Here is a 21,130-nt window from a genome sequence, read left to right on the forward strand (position 1 = left end):
AAGAAAGGGACTGAGAAAATATTTGAAGAGATTATAGTTGAAAAGTTCCCTAATATGAGAAAGGAAATAGTTAATCAAGTCCACGAAGCACAGAGAGTCCCATACAGGATAAATCCAAGGAGAAACATGCCAAGACACATGTTAATCAAACTGTCAAAAATTACATACAAAGAAAATATATTAAAAGCAGCAAGGGAAAAACAACAAATAATACACAAGGGAATCCCCATAAGGTTAACAGCTGATTTTTCAGCAGAAACTCTGCAAGCCAGAAGAGAGTGGTAGGACATATTTAAAGTGATGAAGGAGAAAAACCTAAAACCAAGATTACTCTACCCAGGAAGGATCTCACTCAGATTCGACAGAGAAATTAAAACCTTTACAGTCAAGCAAAAGCTGAGAGAGTTCAGCACCACCAAACCAGCTCTACAACAAATGCTAAAGGAACTTCTCTAGGCAAGAAACACAAGAGAAGGAAAAGACCTACAATAACAAACCCAAAACAATTAAGTAAATGGTCATAGGAACATACATATCGATAATTACCTTAAATGTAAATGGATTAAATGCTCCCACCAAAACACACAGACTTGCTGAATGGATACAGAAACAAGACCCATATATATGCTGTCTACAAGAGACCCACTTCAGACCTAGGGACACATACAGACTGAAAGTGAAGGGATGGAAAAAGATATTGCATGCAAATGCAAATCAAAAGAAAGCTCGAGTAGCAATTCTCATATCAGACAAAACAGACTTTAAAATAAAGACTATAACAAGAGACAAAGAAGGACACTACATAATGATCAAGGGATCGATCCACGAAGAAGATATAACAATTGTAAATATTTATGCACCCAACACAGGAGCACCTCAATACATAAGGCAAATACTAACAGACATAAAAGGGGAAATCAAGAGTAACACATTCATAATAGGGGACTTTAACACCCCACTTTCACCAATGGACAGATCATCCAAAATGAAAATAAATAAGGAAACACAAGTTTTAAATGATACATTAAACAAGATGAACTTAATTGATATTTATAGGACATTCCATCCAAAAACAACAGAATACACATTTTCCTCAAGTGCGCATGTAACATTCTACAGGATAGATCATATCTTGGGTCATAAATCAAGCCTTGGTAAATTTAAGAAAATTAAAATCATATCAAGTATCTTTTCCAACCACAACGCTATGAGACTAGATAACAATTACAGGAAAAGACCTGTAAAAACTACAAACACATGGAGGCTAAACAATACACTATTTAATAACGAAGTGATCACTGAAGAAATCAAAGAGGAAATCAAAAAATACCTAGAAACAAATGACAATGGAGACACAACAACCCAAAACCTATGGGATGCAGCAAAAAGAGGGAAGTTTATAGCAATACAATCCTACCTTAAGAAACAGGAAACATCTCAAATAAACAACCTAACCTTGCACCTAAAGCAATTAAAGAAAGAAGAACAAAAATAACCCAAAGTTAGCAGAAGGAAAGAAATCATAAAGATCAGATCAGAAACAAATGAAAAAGAAATGAAGGAAACGATAGCAAAGATCGGTAATGCTAAAAGCTGGTTGTTTGAGAAGATAAACAAAATTGATAAACCATTAGCCAGACTCATCAAGAAAAAAAGGGAGAACACTCAAATCAATAGAATTAGAAATGAAAAAGGAGAAGTAACAACGGACACTGCAAAAATACAAAAGATCATGAGAGATTACTACAAGCAACTCTATGCCAATAAAATGGACAACTGGGAAGAAATGGACGAATTCTTAGAAATGCACAACCTGCCGAGACTGAATCGGGAAGAAATAGAAAATATGAACAGACCAATCCCACGTACTGAAATTGAAACTGTGATTAAAAATCTTCCAACAAACAAAAGCCCAGGACCAGATGGCTTCACAGGCAAATTTTATCAAACATTTAGAGAACAGCTAACACCTATCCTTTTCAAACTCTTCCAAAATATAGCAGAGGGAGGAACACTTCCAAACTCATTCTATGAGGCCACCATCACCCTGATACCAAAAGAAGACAAATACATCACAGAGAAAGAAAACTACAGGCCAATATCACTGAGGAACACAGATGCAAAAATCCATAACAAATACTAGCAAATAGAATCCAACAGCACATTAAAAGGATCATACACCATGATCAACTGGGGTTTATTCCAGGAATGCAAGGATTCTTCAATATACGCAAATCAATCAACGTGATATACCGTATTAACAAACTGAAGGAGAAAAACCATATGATCATCTCAATAGATGCAGAGAAAGCTTTTGACAAAATTCAACACCCATTCATGATAAAAACCCTGCAGAATGCAGGCACAGAGGAAACTTTCCACAACATAATAAAGGCCATCTATGACAAACCCACAGCCAACATCATCTTCAATGGTGAAAACTAAAACCATTTCCACTAAGATCAGGAAGAAGACAAGGTTGCCCACTCTCAGCCCTCTTATTCAACATAGTTTTGGAAACTTTAGGCACAACAATCAGAGAAGAAAAATAAATAAAAGGAATCCAAATCAGAAAAGAAGAAGTAAAGCTGTCACTGTTTGCAGATGACATGGTACTCTACATAAAGAATCCCAAAGATGCTACCAGAAAACTACTAGAGCTAATCAATGAATTTGGTAAAGCAGCAGGATACAAAATTAATGCACAGAAATCTCTGGCATTCTTATACACTAATGATGAAAAATCTGAGAGTGAAATTAAGAAAACACTTGCATTTACCATTGCAACAAAAAGAATAAAATGTCTACGAATAAACCTACCTAAGGAGACAAAAGACCTGTATGCAGACAATTACAAGACACTGATGAAAGAAATTAAAGATGATACAAATAGATGGAAAGATATACCATGTTCATGGGTTGGAAGAATCAAAATTGTGAAAATGACTCTACTATCCAAAGCAATCTACAGATTTAACGCAATCCCTGTCAAACTACCACTGGCATTTTTCACAGAACTAGAACAAAAAATTTCACAATCTGTATGGATACACAAAAGACCCCGAATAGCAAAAGCAATACTGAGAATGAAAAATGGAGCTGGAGGAATCAGGCTCCCTGACTTCAGATTATACTACAAAGCTGCAGTAATTAAGACAGAATGGTACTGGCACAAAAACAGAAATACAATCAATGGAACAGGATAGAAAGCCCAGAGATAAACCCTTGTACATATGGTCACCTTATATTTGATAAAGGAGGCAAGAACATACAGTGGAGAAAAGACAGCCTCTTCAGTAAGTGGTGGTGGGAAACCTGTATAGGTACATGTAAAAGTATGAAATTAGAACACTCTCTAACACCATACACAAAAATAAACTCAAAATGGATTAAAGATCTAAATGTAAGGCCAGACACTATCAAACTCTTAGAGGAAAACATAGGCAGAATACTCTATGACATAAATCACAGCAAGATCCTATTTGACCATCTCCTAGAGAAATGGAAATAAAAACAAAAATAAACAAATGGGACCTAATGAAACTTAAACGCTTTTGCACAGCAAAGGAAACCATAAACAAGACGATAAGACAACCCTCAGAATGGGAGAAAATAGTTGCAAATGAAGCAACTGACAAAGGATTAATCTCCAAAATTTACAAGCAGCGTATGCAGCTCAATAACAAAAAGACAAACAAGCCAATCCAAAAATGGGCAGAAGACCTAAATAGACATTTCTGCAAAGAAGATATACAGATTGCCAACAAACACATGAAAGAATGCTCAACATCATTAATCATTAGGGAAATGCAAATCAAAACTTCCCTGAGATATCATCTCACACCGGTCAGAATGGCCATCATCAAAAAATCTAGAAACAATAAATGCTGGAGAGGGTGTGGAGAAAATGGAACACTCTTGCACTGCTGGTGGTAATGTAAATTGATACAGCCACTACAGAAAACAGTATGGAGGTTTCTCAAAAAATTAAAAATAAAACTACCATACAACCCAGCATTCCCACTACTGGGCATATACCCTGAGAAAACCATAATTCAAAAAGAGTCATGTACCAAAATGTTCACTGCAGCTCCATTTACAATAGCCAGGATATGGAAGCAACCTAAGTGTCCATCATCGGATGAATGGATAAAGAAGATGTGGCACATATATACAATGGAATATTACTCAGCCATAAAAAGAAACGAAATTGTGTTATTTGTAGTGAGGTGGATGGACCTAGAGTCTGTTATACAGAGTGAAGTAAGTCAGAAAGAGAAAAACAAATACCGTATGCTAACACATATATAAGGAATCTAAGAAAAAAAAAATGTCATGAAGAGCCTAGGGGCAGGCCGGGAATAAAACACAGACCTACTAGAGCATGGACTTGAGGTTATGGGGAGGGTAAGCTGTGACAAAGTGAGAGAGTGGCATGGACACATATATACACTACCAAACATAGGGTGGATAGCTAGTGGGAAGCAGCCACATGGCACAGGGAGATCAGCTCTGTGCTTTGTGTCCACCTAGAGGGATGGGATAGGGAGGCTGAGAGGGAGGGAGACGCAAGAGGTTAGAGATATGGGAACATATGTATATGTATAACTGATTCACTTTGTTATAAAGCAGAAACTAACACACCATTGTAAGGCAGTTATACTCCAAAAAAGATGTTAAAAAAAAAACCCCAGTAGAGATTGCCTTTTTAGTTATTTTTCTACCTCCCAGCTCTCCAATGAAGCATATCACACACTAAGTTTAATCTGAAGGTCTTCAAATCCATATTAGCTCACTTTATATTTGGCTTTTATTTGTTAAAGCAGTTTTTAATGCATGCTCCAAGTTATACCACAAATATATTTTGCCTTGAAATTATTATCATTCCATTGTAACTTAAAAAAAAATTCTTTTTCTTTAACCAGAGTGTGGTTTATGCTCTTGGCCACTGCATTCTCAACTATTTGCAAGAGAATATGTAATTATTAAAATTAATACAATCATTGAATTGGTTCTTCAAGGTAAATTTGCCTTTTATCTACTTTCATGTGGTAATATAATCAGGACAGGTAAAAAGCTCCAGCTGAAGACAGCACATTTAAGTATGGAGCTGCTTTTCCTGATGTGTAATACAATCTGTGTTCATATAGGTCAGACATCTGTATTTGTGATGTTGGTAATTAAAATTAATAAAATGATAAAAACCCATTGTTACTGGTAGATAGTGAAAAGGTTAAAAGAAATTTAGACCAGAGCTATCATAATTTCCATTTGGATCTATGTGTAAGTGACTTTTGCTATACTATCTTCTATGGAATTTGGGAGGAAAACTGTTCTTGTTTACTTAATATCACTTATTAATATTAATTCACCAGTAATTCCAAGACACATACTTAAATTACTTCATTGTTTACTTGGAACCCCCAGCTTCCAAGTTTTTTGACAACTGTAAAATGGACCACCCAAGTAGCCTTATATTTTACATTCATATTAAAAGTTGTACAGAAAGACCAAGAAAGCAACCACCTCTTTGAAATGTAAGCACACATACAGAGGACTTCCTGATATAGCCTTCAGTATCACTAACAGACCATCTCCTAAATTAGTTTCTGGAAGAGAGCAATTCTTTACCTTCAATAGTGAGAACTCACCTGATCGCACAGGAAGCTATTGTTTCTAGTGCCAACTTTATCACAGTCACAGGGTTTGCAAACATCTATGGCTGAAGGATCTGCACCAAGTTGTCGGAAAAAGTAATCCTTACACAGCTCACAGTTCTTCCCTGCATCGGGGAAAGGTTATGCTTTATGACTTCCAATTCATTACAATCAGCTGCATAATTCAAAATTAAAGACTGTATTCCTTTGAGGGAATTCTGTAATTTTAGGGATGTCCATTTTAATGCACCTTTCATCTCTACCTGCCAATTTAGTGATCCACAGCATATGAAACAATGAACCTGTTACAAACTGTGCTCTACTTCATTAAACTCCCATCTGTTATATGATACCACACTTCTAAAAAGCTGTGCTTTGTAGGGGCCCATACATTTTGAAAGAGTTTGTTTCCAAACTTAAAATTTTTATTTCTAGGACCAGGTGCTGAATCTAAACCAAATATGAGAAATTTCTACATTCATGGTAGATGATAGCTCTACAGTTGGAAGCAAATAAGCATATATTATTCAAATATTTTTCCAGAACTAAATCTTATAAAATAGAAGACTGCTTTTAATATAATTTACTATTTCATAGTTAATGTGATTAAAAGCAAATGCTTCTGTTAAACTTATGGCAATTATTTTTTATTTCAAATATTAAAATAGAATTTTATATTTAACTACATCAAATAAATTTCATATTAAATATTAGAATATCTTGGCACATTAGAAATATGAGGTAATTCCTATTGTTTACAATTTATTATTCAGAAAATTTTCCCTTCCATTTTATATAAGAAAGCAATCTAAACTACAGGGAGTTTCTAAACTAAATGTGAGTAGCATATCAGATCACTGAAATTGAAATAAAACTGAAGGCTATCAATTCCCCCTTTAAACATGATGCACTCTTCCTCAAATATTGCTGAAACTGGCCCAATATTAGAAAACTATGAAAACAACTTAATCAAATGAAAAACTCACACTCTAATGGATCTTGGCTGTGGACAAATTAAATGGATTTATAATATGTCTAGAATATTTCCATTTCTGTATGCTGAGGACTCCCAAATTTATATCTCCAATCTAGAAATCTCTCCTTTATTTATCATTCAATGAATATTTACTGAGTGATTACCATGTTCTAAACTCTATGCTAAAGGCTGAGGAAAATACAAACTGCACCCTTTTCACAGAGTTACCTTATAGTCTAGCAGGTAAGATGAATCCTAATTAAATTATTACAGGAATAAATATATAGTTACAAACTGTGATAACCATAAGATACCACTACAGTATATAGATTATACTGATCCTCTCTGAAGCATCATGGAAGGCTTTCTTTAAGAAAGGAGTTTCAGAACTGTGTTTCTGACTGCCCCAAAGAGAGTTTCTTGGAAACACACAGTGAACCTGTCCAAAACAGAGCTTGTCATCTTCTCCCTCAATTTGATCCTCCTGTATTTCCTATCTCAATGCCTGGTACCAACGTTGACCATGTTGCTCAAACTGGAATGTTAGGCATAAGTCTTGACCCTTCTTCCTTCCCTTACCTACACTCTGCACCTTGCTCGGAAAATGCTGTCACTGTCTACCCTAAGTGTCTATTGGATCCGCTCATCTCTATCCACACCACCCTAAATGTTTTTCCTCATTATTTCTCATCTGGACCATTGCAACATCTGACTAACATTTTTTTCTCAAACCACTTTTGACCCTCTCCAATCCTTTCTCCACTTTATAACCAAATGGGTCTTTAAAAAACACAAAATTCCTTTCCTTAAGTCCCCTTAAGTGGCATCTCCTTAACCTTAGGATAGAAGCCAATCTCTTTATCATGGTTTAGAGAGCCCTCCAGTATCTGGGCTCTGTCTTTCTTCCTAGAGCCTTTTCTAACAATCAGCCATTTGCACTTTCATCAGTTCTTCAAGGGCGCCATGTTTCTCTCTCCTCTAGGCCATTGCACAACTATTTCTCTTACTGGAAAACTTTGTTCACGCTCCTAATCCCCAACCCTGCTCCTTCACCTGGTTAACTCCTACTATACTTCCCCATCTTAGCACTCATCAGACAACTTTTTTGTGTGTGTGGTACGTGGGCCTCTTACTGTTGTGGCCTCTCCCGTTGCGGAGCACAGGCTCCGGACGTGCAGGCTCAATGGCCATGGCTCATGGGCCTAGCTGCTGTGCAGCATGTGGGATCTTCCCAGACCGGGGCATGAACCAGTGTCCCCTGCATCGGCAGGCAGACTCTCAACCACTGCGCCACCAGGGAAGCCCAGACAACTTTTTAATTGTTCCTTTAATAGGGTGCCTTTACCACCATGTAATAATCTATACAAAGACAAGAAAATTCATCATCTTGTTAATCCTTATATTCCCAGCACCTAGCCAAGAGCTTGTCCCACATTAGGTTATCAATAATTATCTAACAAATTCATTCATGCTTCAGAGTAGCACACTTTCAAACCCTTCAGACTTGGGCCATTATATTTTACAAATTCAGACATTGTCTATTTCTGCTTTTAACATTATCAGCCTTTCAGAAAAGAGTAGTTTTTTAATGACTAGTCAAAATGCTGGATGGTTTTAGGGACAAGACTCTAATAATTATTTTATGCATTCAATGAACATTTTTAAAAAGAGTATTCCCTGATTACTAGAGTCCATGCCAAATCTGAATGATTGTAAACCTCTCTACATGGAAATCCAGACACAATGGAAGATCAGGGGTCACACAGAAAACTTATTTCAAGGATATATATACTCAGAATAATCCAGTAATTCCTGATGTATCCAAAATACATTAATGATCTAATCAAATGATGTGAACTTACTTAAAAAAAAAACCATTTTCCTGAAAATACATAGTCTAAGACTAGAGTGTTATATCTGAAAACTACCTAATCATTTGGAACATGAAGATTCAGTAAACCAGAGTGGTTTTCAAACTTAATGGTATGAAAGCACTTTCTTAAATAAGATAGCAATAACATAATTTAAAATAATATGCATTATACATAGAAGCACATGGGCTTCAAGACCAAGTCAGCTTCTGTTATTTTTGTGTTATTTGCTAGTTACCTGTAGTGTTATGCTCACAGTCATCACAAACTCCTCCACCTCCTCTGTGGTGTTCAAATGGAAAGGGATCCACTGAGATGTTGTAGTGGCAGCTTCTGGAATGACTGTTGCATTCACAGGGTTTACAATTGAAGGCATGAACTTGATCACTTTGGCGAAAAGGCTTGTCATTATAAAGAGGCAGGCAGTGATCACACTAGAACAATAAAGTAATATCAGAATGATAAATATATAAAGTTGTGCTTTGTTTCTTATTTACATATCCCGCACTTTCACTAGACAGAAAGCTAATATCAAAGAGTTGAAAATCAGCAACTATTGTATTTTTAAAAGTGTTTTATAAATCAGAAATTAGCATATTACAGTCATGGTAGTGCAGAATTGTAAAAGTGACAATGCAAGCTGAAACCATTTAAAGTGATCTTAATAACCAATGGGGACAATTATGATTGTTCCACAATCTGAAATTTTTTGTGCAAACATTAAAGGCTTGACTTCCAAGTCTTGGTTCCACAAGTAAAGAGCTTAGAATTGCCGCTCCATCCTAACAAAAAATTAAAAGTTGAACAGACTGAAAAATCAACAACTCTCCCTGGATCCCTAAGTGGGGGACACAGGGCAAACATCTGTCCCCAAGATTGGAGAAACAGGCAAATAAAGGGAGTCTCAACTATAGGATCAAAGACTCACTAGCGGAAACTTCCATGGGAACTAATGCTGGGGTAGAAAATCTGAATTATAATTGATATATTGCTGGAAGTTCACTGTGCACAAGTCTGAAAATTGAAAACTCCAGGGTAGTGTAGTTATAAGGGGCCCTCACCATTCTGTGAGATTTTCTTCCAGCAGCTTGACCAGGTTCTCACAGTAAATGAACTCAGGGGAAAATCCCCAGGTGCTTCTGGCAGAGGGAGAAGAAAGGAAGCATTTCGAAGTACATCAGAGCACTCTGTTCTTAACGATACCTGCCTCAGGATAAATTAGTTAACCAGAGCCTAACGGACCTAGAGAAAGGAAATGCTCAACTCCAGCCCCCTCTAGTCACTCTGTCCCACCTAAAGGGGAGGTGGGGAGAAGGGACAAAGAGGCACACATGAAGTTCACAGTCCAGAGGCAAAGGCTTACTAAAAGACTGAAAACTAAAGGGAAAAAGAAAATAGTAAAACTCACATTTAATAATCATAAGACTATAGAACACTTGCCCTCCCCTCACTCCTCACCAGCACATTGCTAAAAACCTATTTACAGCAGTTCCTCTCACTTGGCACATCATGTCTGGCTTTCAAGAAAAAAATTACAAGGCATACCAGAAAGCAAAAAACACAATTTGAAGAGAAAAAGCAAGCATCAGAACCAAATATGACAGAGATATTGATGTTAGAATTATCAGGCAAGGAATTTTAAACAACTATGATTAATATGCTAAGTGCCCTAATGGATAAAGTACACAGCATGCAAGAACAGATGGGCAATATAAGCAGAGTGATGGAAATTCTACAAAAGAACCAAAAAGAAATGCCAGAGATCAAAAACACTGTACCAGAAATGTAGAATGCCTCTGATGAGCTTAGTAGTAGATTGGATAAGGCTGTGCAAAGAATCTCTGAGCTAGATGATGTATCAATAGAAACCTCAAAAATTGAAAAGCAAAAAGAACGAAGACTGAAAAATCAGAGCAGAAAATCCAAGGACTGTGGAACAACTACAAAAGGTGCAACATATGTATAATGGGAAGGAAACGAGAGGGAGAATGGAATAGAAGAAATATGTGAAACAACAATAACTGAGAATTTCCCCAACTTAATGTCAGACACCAAACCACAGATCCAAGAAGCTCAGGAAACACCAAGAAAGATAAATGCCAAAAAGCAAACAAAAAACCCCACTATACCTAGGCATATCATTTTCAAACTACAGAAAATCAAAGATAAAGAAAAAATTCAGAAAGAGAAACCAAAGTTAAAATACACCTAACCTATACAGTAACAAAAAATTATATCTAACTTCTCAGAAAACATGCAAGCAAGAAGTGTGAAGTACTTAAAGTGTTGAGAGAGAAAAAACTACCAACCTAGAATTCTGTACTCTGCAAAATTATCTTACAAAAGTGAAGGAGAAATAAAGACTTGTCAGACAAACACAAATTGTGAAAATGTGTCTCCAGTAGACCTTACTTGCAAGAAATGTTAAAAGAAGTTTTCTAGAGAAAAGGAAAATAATATACATCAGAAACTTGGATCTACATAAAGAAAGGAAGAGCATCAAAGAAGGATAAGTGAAGATAAAACTGTAAAAACTTCCTATCAGTTATAAATGTAAAGGGAAATAGAAAACAATAAAACTAACATTTAATAAACTGTCATTTAATATTAGAAACTTTGAGAATTATTTTCCTTGTGAAAAATCATTCAGTATCTTGAATAATGCTTGCTTTCTTATTCTGTAAATTTCCATATTGAGCAAGCCTCTTTTCTAAGCCTTGAGAATTGTCATACTCCTTTCTAAGTATGGATCAGCCTGCTTCCATCATTTTCATGTTTATGCTTTCACTGATGTGCAATATCTCTGAGATTCCTTTAATGTAAAGTTTTGGTTGGCATCATTTCCTCTAGAACATCTTTACCTATTCATCACAACCAATGTCCTCATTTATGCTAAATTCACATTCATTAAGTTGCCCTGGCTGCATAGATAAAGTATTTCAAATGGTGACAGTGATCAGCTATTTGTTCTCTAAAAAGAAATGTTTAATTGAAATTTCACTCCCAAAACATTCTTTCTTTCCATGTTTGTTGGCCAATTCTTCTGTTTTGAATATTCATATTTATAAAATGTCACATGGGTTTATCACTTTAAAAGACCACTACAAGCTTCTCTGTGAATGAACTGATTAATGGATGTGCACTGACCAGTCACCAATAGAGTGAAAGAAGCTGCATGATTGGTCACTGATCATGATGTGCAACAGTTATATATATATAATTTGTAGACTGACAAGCCAGCAGCAAAATTTGTATTTTATGAAATTACTTACAGGTAATATACCATGATAAATAATATTTGAACCATGTCTTTAGAGGATTGGTGTTTAAAACAGACCTGTTATGTACTGGATCAATTAAAGCTAGAATTTTTTTTAAATTAGTGCTTTTTAGCATCTAATATACATACAATTTATGGACAAAGCAAAATTTATTCCATAGATTAAGGAACTATTCATGGGAACTGTGTTAAAATTTTAGCATAATTATGTACTTCATAAAAGTAATACTATCCTTTTCAAAAAATCAATAAATGAAGTAGAAAATAATCACTGATAATTCAACTGCCAAATGATAAGCTACAATATTTTAATGACTTTTTTCAAAACTTATAAATGTGTATTTTTTCCTTTTTCTCAAAATTAGGAATATACAAAAATACACATATACACATATATGACCCATAATATTACATAGTCTCATCATTAAATATCATGAATTTTATTGCATTACTTATCATATTATTCATAAAATAACTTATTTACCCAGTCTTCAACTACAGCACAACACTTTGCAACTTCTATTTTTTTGTTTTTCTTGTGGATATTTCCTTAACAAAATTACAAGTGATAAAGTTATATCATAAGAATATAAATATTTTAAAAGATTTTGTGAGGGCTTCCCTGGTGGCGCAGTGGTTGAGAGTCTGCCTGCCGATGCAGGGGACACGGTTTCGTACCCTGGTCAGGGAAGATCCCACATGCTGCAGAGCAACTAGGCCCATGAGCCATGGCCACTGAGCCTGCGCATCTGGAGCCTGTGCTCTGCAACAGGAGAGGCCACAACAGTGAGAGGCCCGCATAATGCAAAAAAAAAAAAAAAAAAAAAAAAAGATTTTGTGAAATATGACCACTTTCTTCTAGAAAAATTAAACTAATTTATAATCCCACAAATAGCATCTGAGAACGTCCATTTTCTTGTGTTCTGCTCAACTGAAGTCTATGATTATCTCTTCACTATTTTGATTTTAGAAAAATATCAATCACTGTTTCAGTACATACGTTGTTGATTACTAGTAAGGTTTTATATTTTTCATCTAGTTTTGATAAAATATAATATTTTTGTGAGCAAATTGATCATTTTTATTTTGCATATTCATTTTTTCTTATTGTTTTTAAATATTTTTTCATATATTAGGTACATTTTTCTTTGCCTCTCACATAGTGAGGATTTAGTTCATAATTTTCAATATATACTTATATTTTATTTTCTTTTTCTACTTTACTTCTACATTATTGGCCAAAAATTTTAGCACGATAGTTAATAAGTATGTCATAGTGGTGACCGTGGATGTATTTGTATTATTTCTGACCTTAATGGAAATGTCTTTAATATTACAACTTTTACAATGATGTTGACTATTGATTTTAGGTAGATGATCTTTATCACTTAAAAGGAGAAATCTCTATTCCAAAATAAACAAGGTGATTTTATATAAAAACAAAATATTGTTAATTTTATTAAATGTTTTGAATCAACTGACCTATTGAACTGAAACATTATGTTATAGGTTAAAAGGTTAATTAAAATCGATGCTTGCATTCTTAGAATAAACTCAACATCATTAATGGTAAATAATAATGGTAAATAATGGTTAAAGTTATGTAGGATTTCTGCATTTATAGTCATAAATTCTATTGCTCCATGTTTTTATACAGACATTTAAATAAATAAAATATTAAAACTTTAATAAGGAATAAATATGTATTTGTATTTATCAAGTTAATTTCAATGTCTGAATGATCAACAAATTTTCATTTTGTACACTAAAACCTATTATAGTTTGTCAAGTTATACTGCATTTAAATTATGATTGATTCTAGATAAGATTTGAAATAAATATGTACATACCAATAAATATGTACATTCTTACCCTTTTTCGGGGGGCTGTAAAATACTTAACGTGACTTCTGAAAGTACCCAACTTTTTCCATAGTCACATACATAAATTAGGAACCAGAAGAGTCAAACCATGTAAAATAAAGTATCAAAAAGTCTCCCCATATGTTCACAATAATAGTCCTTTGTTTTTTTTAATTAACAGTTTTTAAAACTATTTTGATATTTTGGACAACAAATGTCATTCCCTTTTTCTATTTTCTGCAATAAGTATCTACTATTTCAGAACAGTTTATTTGACATATTTCATAATTATTATTGGAACAAACTCTAGTCAAAAGCATTTTTTCCAGTATTTATTTTGCCCTACTAGTTCATGGCTGAACAATTTCTTCCCTTAATGTTTTTAAATGTAGAAAGAAAAAAATATAAGAATTTAATTGTCCAATGTGCTGTTCTTTTATGGTATGCTGAAAAGTTTAGCATGAAATCGCATTGAGTCTTTCTACTTATCTGAGGAGGAAAAGAAAAAAGAGAAGAGAATGAGAATGTAAATATTAAGTCAGTTTTCATGTCAGGTAAGGCTGCATTCTAATTACTGATAAAGTATTCATGCTTACATTTTGGCCTATTAAAAAAATCGGTATCATATTTGTCTTGGAATGAAGAAGATTGTTTTTCACAAGATCACTTATAACCCTTTGGGCTGGATAGCTGTCCCTCTTCTCTTCTCTCCCTGTACTCTGTTAATACCTTGACCCTGCTCCTATCACTTTGAACTCAAATGATTGGTTTGCTTACATGTATCTTTCAGGAAATGCAAGTTACTGATTTTTATACTCCTGTAGTCATCCTCACAGTAGGAGTTTAATAGACAATTGCTAAGCTGTTAACTGAAAATTCACTTCTAATGATACTAATTTCCAAACAAAGTCATTCTTGAGAAAATTTAGGCAGAGGTACAATGGGAACAATTAATAAACAGTAATGTCTATGTAAAGTGTTCACAATTGCATGGTATTTGATGACTTGCAATAAACCCCCTAAAAATATAAAATGAAACACATTTTGTAAAAGATATGTAGCATTCATTCAATAGGGTATTGTCAACTATGGGTCTTTGGCCAAAAAAAATTAAAAGTGGGGGAATTGACCTCTTTAAGTTTTCTCTCATCAGCAATAACCATTTGTAAATCAATTTTATTCTGTATAGTCAAAAGTTAGAAATTAGGCATAGGCTGAAGTCAGACATCTTAGTTCAATTATTGGTACTGCCACTAACTTTGAAAAGTAACATGAACTGCATACTTTCTATGTTGTGGGCACTACATTAAGCATTTTAAATGAATTATTACATTGAATCCTCTAGGCGTTGTATTATATGGTATCCCACATCTGATTTCTGTTCTTGATTTTGCTAGCCATGTGTGAGTTTTGTTTTGTTTTGTTTTTTTGTGGTACTCGGGCCTCTCACTGTTGTGGCCTCTCCCGTTGTGGAACACAGGCGCTCCGGACGCACAGGCTCAGTGGCCATGGCTCACGGGCCCAGCCGCTCCACGGCATGTGGGATCTTCCCAGACCGGGGTACGAACCCGTGTCCCCTGCATTGGCAGGCAGACTCTCAACCACTGCGCCACCAGGGAAGCCCTAGCCATGTGTTTTTGTATAATTAATTCTACCTCTTTAAGCCTTATTTTTCTCTTCTAACATGGGGGGTAATAATTCCTGCCTCTTAGAGATGTTGTAAAGTCCAAGTACTTAGCAGAGTGTCTGTCACATCATAAGCCCTCAGTAAACATTGTCTACTACTTTATTGTTAGATTAGCAATTGAGGATCAAAGAGGATAAGTAATGTGAAAACTATCATTGAACAATAAGTCCCTAAGTCTACTTTAACTCTGAATCTCAGATTCCTCACCTCTAAAAGGAAGGCAATGTAACACAACACCTTAACTGTTACAGACTCAAAATAATCTGAGGATAAGTGGCAATATTTTTAAAATGCTCTACAGCAGACAATAACACAACATTGTAAATCAGCTATACTCCAATAAAAATTTTAAAAATAAATAAAAAATGCTCAACATAAAGCCTGGCACATACTATGCTTTCAAAATCTGGAAGTTACAAGATGGAGGAGGAGGAATGAGGAGGATGAGCAGGATAAAAATCCAACAGAGGTGTTGATCTCAAGTTCAAATGACACCAGCAGTATGTAAGACAGTCCCTGTGTAATATATTGTCTACAACCATTGATAGGAGATTTTTGTGATCATAAACGTACTGGTCTGATTTAGATGATGTAGGCTACAGAGTGGACCAAGGAGCAATTTATGACCAAAATGCATTTCTGGTTTATCATCTGTAGCTACAACTACTGAGGAGGTCTCATCTACACTTCATTCCTAGTAGCCATCAGACATCACCAGGAGATCATTTCTAGTAGCCCTAAGTGTGGATAAGAAGGATAGATGAATACTCACTCTGACCTCCTGGCTTTGGAGAAGAGAAATGCACTTATTACATTTTCTTCCCCAGGTCAATTAGCCATGAAATTAACCTCATTCCCAATGTTTTAAAAACTCTATCCCACTGAAAAACCTTGGCCAAATGCAAAATTTTGCTTCAATGCCTGAAGTCTATTTTTTTTTTTTTACTTCATTTAAAAGTATTCTTATTAACGTCTGTGCTCTCCCAATGATGGTGTTAATATTATTCAAGTTACGCTTTCTTGCATAACTTGGTGGAAGTGATGATATGCAACCTGTGGTCCTGTCACACTGATTACAGGTGCAGTTTGTCTTCAACAAAGCAACTGCCGGCTGTTGGAGTTTGGGATGTTGCCTACATGAATTAGTGGAGTGAATCCAGCGAAAACATTCCTTTGATATTCTTACGAGCACATTTATGCTTTTAGACTGTGATCTAAAAAGATTCCTTTGAGATTTTATCCTTATTGTCAACTTAGAAGCCATTCTCAAAAAGTCTTTTTGTAAATAATACTGGACTAAATATTTTATTGATATTCTAAAAATACAGTCCTCACTCCTTTAATGTTTAAAAACAAAGAGGAATTTGCCACGAACCTAATTGGTTGATTTGGGTCTGACCAAGTAGTTGTTACATGGCTAGCCTTCTTTTTGTGGACAATAAAAAACCTACAGAAATACTGGTAATATTTTAGCCTTTTCTGGAGAAAGCAAGCATAGCTATCGTTTTTCAACTCTCAAATTTTTTTTGGAAAAAAAAAATTCTAACACTAGGGTGCAGGAGTTTGTAGAAAAGGCCAGTTGAGACAATATATCTAGGATGGGAGTTTGTCCACAGCTTTCAGGACAGCATATGCGTACCTTCCACTGGACCCAACAATTCCACTGGGAATTCAGAAAAGTACATTTTTTAAACTATTTGAGAAAGAATTTTTTTATAATAGGAAAGAAAAGGATACAAGATAAATGTCCAAAAGCAAAGAAATGGCTAAAAAATATCATATATATTCAAAGAAATATAATGCAACCATTCATAAGGACAAATGTAGGTAAGTATTTATAATACAATTTGAAATTAAAAACCAAGTGAAAAGTAGTATGTAGAGTATAAGCCTATTTTCTAGATAAAGGTAGACTCATCTGTGAATATGAATACAGAGATACAACTTTAAGAAGACAGAGATAGATGACACAGATTTCTTTCATAGAATATCAATAATAAAAAATCTGAAAGGATGTAAACTATTTGCCAAGGTTGTCTAGGGGCGGTAGGGTTACAGATGACTTACTTTTTATAACATTATTTCTTTCCACAGTGTGCATTTATTACTAATGTATTAAAAATTGTGTGCAAATAAAATGCAACTGCATGGATGATTACAAGAAAATTATACATTATTTGCATCATTTGCATGTACCATTTCACTAAGAAAAGCTAAGAAAATTAAAATGATCTTATTTTAAATTACACACAGATCAATAAGATACTACAAAGAAAATGACTCTCTCTTTGAGCATAATGTACGCTGAAAGAGTACATGAATTACCAGTAAACAGATATGATTTTTAAATGATAGAAAAATTTCAAAATGATGAGATTAACATATAGAAGCAAGGATTTTGAGAAATGACAGCTTAAATTTCTGTTTTAAAGTTTGATTTAAAACATACCCAACTATGGCACCTTGACACACATTTTGGCCTCTGATCTTAAGGATGAAGCTGTGTTTTTATCATTTTATGTGGTTTACAAAGACAGATGAGAGAAGGAATACTCTGTAGTATATCTTTTGATTACAACATTTCATAAAACTGTTACATTTTTCATCTTATAATTCTGTTTCTCACAACTCCTTTTCGATAATACAAAGAATATCATGACAAAATGGAAGAAATAATGATTAAGGGCATGACGAGTAAATGTTTGAATTCTCACAATTATTTTTATCTTTTCTGTTAATTACTTTTAAAGTTTCATTTAAAATCTAGAAATAGTTGTATATCTTATATTTTGGTTCTGACCCAAATGTTTTTCTACCTAACGTTCTCCCAATCTCCAGCTGATCATTTGTCACTTTTGATTATGTTTCAGTTTCTTCTGTACCAACTGGATTCCCCCTGATATGTCCCTGGTTGTTCAAATTATAAAGTTAGACAATGGTTATATCCGGGTGAGGACCTTTATCAACTGATTCATTTAATTGCTTTCATTCTGATAGCATCTTAAAGGCTATTAATCAACTCCCCTAAGTTGCAGCCAAATATTTTGACACGTTCAGGTAGACAAATCATAGAATAATCATTAACTATAGGAGACACTGATGCCATTTATTTTACTACATTACGTATTAATATTACACAATGACATTTCTCTCTTCTGGACCATTAAACTGGAATAGTGTTCTTTTGTTACTATTACAGACTAGCAAAGACAGTCTTTCAAAGATTATCCACAGGTCCAAAAGCACTTTTATCAACTCTACTCCCATCAGTCTCAATTTTGATCTACTATTGCCAATATTTCAAATCTGATCCAAAATTACACAAAAAGTACAAACATACATATAGTCCCATTTTCAAAAATGTAACTATAGCAGCAACACATTTCTTCAGTCACTTATCCAGCCATCTTAAATGCTCATTATGTGTCTTTGAAGGAAGGAAGAAGAAAATGTCCTCTTAGCCAAAAATACATAAAGGCCATGGGAAGATGGGAGGTGGGTGGGGTCGTCCCACAAGTTACTAACAGAAGAGCTCAACAGACTCAACCGTCCAACAGACTCAATGCCCTTTGAAAGCTCAAGTTCATAATGATGACCATGAGTCATCAAAAACAACTTGTTTTTAACAGTCACAGGTTAAGAAAACAAAGAAGTGAACAATTTGTTTTTTAATGATTTCAAAAAACAGATTAAAACTTCTTTTAATGTTCATTTTAAAAGATCACATCTGGAAAATTTACAAAGAGTAGTTAATTCCGCAATTCTGGTAAATAAATGAAATAATCTTTTTTTAAAGTCTAGTGCATATCATACAGGCTAAAATTTTAGAGGTGCAAAGAAGAACTATGGGTACTGACTTATCTCCTTAAGCATGCATAGAGAAAATAGCATTTTGTCAATACTTTTAAAATTACTGCAATTATAATAGAATATTATAATAGTACTTTACTTCTCTGTTATCCTTGTTAGATTCTGAGCTTCCTTAAGCAGGAACCAGATTTTATTGATCTAATGAATCCCAGCATAATGCCTGGAACTTTGTAACTGCTCAATAAATGTTTACTGGGTGAGGGAATGCACAAATGAACGTATGAATGAGTGAATAAATCAATGAACGGTTGATGCAACGAAAGCTCATTTCTATCAGTGAATTCATTTCTTTCATTCCTGGCTCTAGCATAAAAACAAAAGTGAGACAAAATTATTTCCCTTTCTACCCTCAACAGTAAAATGCCCACAGATGTCTTTATCTAGGCAATGCTTCCCATATACTGAGAAGAGCTAAGGCTTATGATGTCAGGCCTAAGTGCGTCATACGTATTTGATGACTAAATCTATCCAACAACCTATGAAGTAGTAGTTGCTATTACCTCCATTTTACAACTGAGAAAACTGAGGAATAGGAAAGAAATTGAATAAATTTCGAAAATCATCCAGTAGAACATCAACTAGTGTAAACTAGAATGTAAAAATTTCTAAGGGCAGAAAAGTTTACTGGTTTTTATTCATTAATATATTTCCAGGGCCTAGAGGAAGCCCTAACACACAGCAGGTATTCAATTTAGATACACAAATGACATACATACGTACATACATACACATGTAGATAGATAGCCCTTGCTCCTAATTACCATGCTAGGCTGTTTCCAGGGATAGAAAATGACCTCTGAGGGAGGGAGGTGTTGAGTGGATTCACTATGGCTAGATGTCCATTCTTACCTCCTTCTGTTCAGCGTGTAAACTGGATGGCAGAGCCAGGGAAACCCAAACTAGGAGTCACCCCACTCCTGGCTGGAAAATTCAGAGGTATGTAGGCAGCCCCTGCCTCTACGGGAAGGGAAACAAGGCAATCTGTTTCAAAGTGAGAGATTATAAACTGCTCACTTTTTAGTCAGTATAGTACTACTTACGGAGCTAAAAGAGGTTATTTGTCACTCTATTCCCAAATGGCCTAAATGAATTAGAGATCTTTGGAAGGTCTGTAAATTGCTCCTTTCTCATCAGTAGAAGCCAGACCAGTATGTTGGAAATTTTAAGAGTCTTAAATCTCTAATAATAATAATTGTCCTCAGGCCCTATTCAAGCTTCCTCTTTCCTTCGAATGTAGTGGCAGTTGTAATTCAAATGATGCCATTTCGTGTAATTTCTTTTGACTACTAGAGAAATCATCTTTATAAACATAAGAACTTCAGTGTACTCATGTAACTATTTTTTCCGATAGAAGTTTCTCTAGGTATCTCTAACGTTCCAATCGTAAAGGTATTGCTACACAAACTTGTTAATTTATCATCATGATAGATTGGGTGGGGTGGGTGTGGAAGCATAGATAAAACTTCCAACTCTGGAGAGAATGTAGACAGAAAATGGCTGAATGCTTTGCACACAATAAGTGATCAATATATGTTTGATAAATGCATGAATGTATGGAGGAGTGACCTAATAGATTGCTTACATTTATAACATGCTGCAGGATGGTAACTTAGTACGTGCAGTATTTAATTAAATAGTAATATAAAAGGTTTAAAGGTAAATGCAATATTTTACCTGCAAAATGTTACCTATGGATTACTATGTAATCTTACTGATGGTGTTTGATATTTGATTCTTCCCTTGAGCTTTCTGTTCTTTTATTTCCCCCTCTTTCTTTTTATTGTGTGACTTGTTCAGTGCACTAAAAAGACACATGTGAAGATACAACAGGTTCCCCCAAGAGTCCAGAAGGAGTACTTTAAGATTTGCTCAAGTTTGTGGGCAGTGGCCAAGCCAAAGCAATTCCACTGTGTGATATAATAATTTA

At 34.7% G+C, this 21,130-nt stretch overlaps 1 protein-coding gene across 1 annotated transcript in view; it reads right to left on the reverse strand.

Moving 5' to 3' along the window:
- The window catches only part of USH2A (usherin), an 833,496-nt gene that overhangs the window by 670,212 nt on the left and 142,154 nt on the right, over positions 1 to 21,130 (reverse strand). The window contains exons 10-11 of the mRNA XM_059039022.2: positions 8,743 to 8,938; positions 5,652 to 5,782 (exon numbers count right to left, since the gene is read on the reverse strand). Of these exons, the coding sequence (XP_058895005.1) occupies positions 5,652 to 5,782; positions 8,743 to 8,938 (327 nt within the window). The remainder of the gene's footprint in view (positions 1 to 5,651; positions 5,783 to 8,742; positions 8,939 to 21,130) is intronic.

Source organism: Kogia breviceps, chromosome 1 (assembly GCF_026419965.1).
Source record: "Kogia breviceps isolate mKogBre1 chromosome 1, mKogBre1 haplotype 1, whole genome shotgun sequence".
Taxonomy (NCBI): Eukaryota; Metazoa; Chordata; class Mammalia; order Artiodactyla; family Physeteridae; genus Kogia; species Kogia breviceps.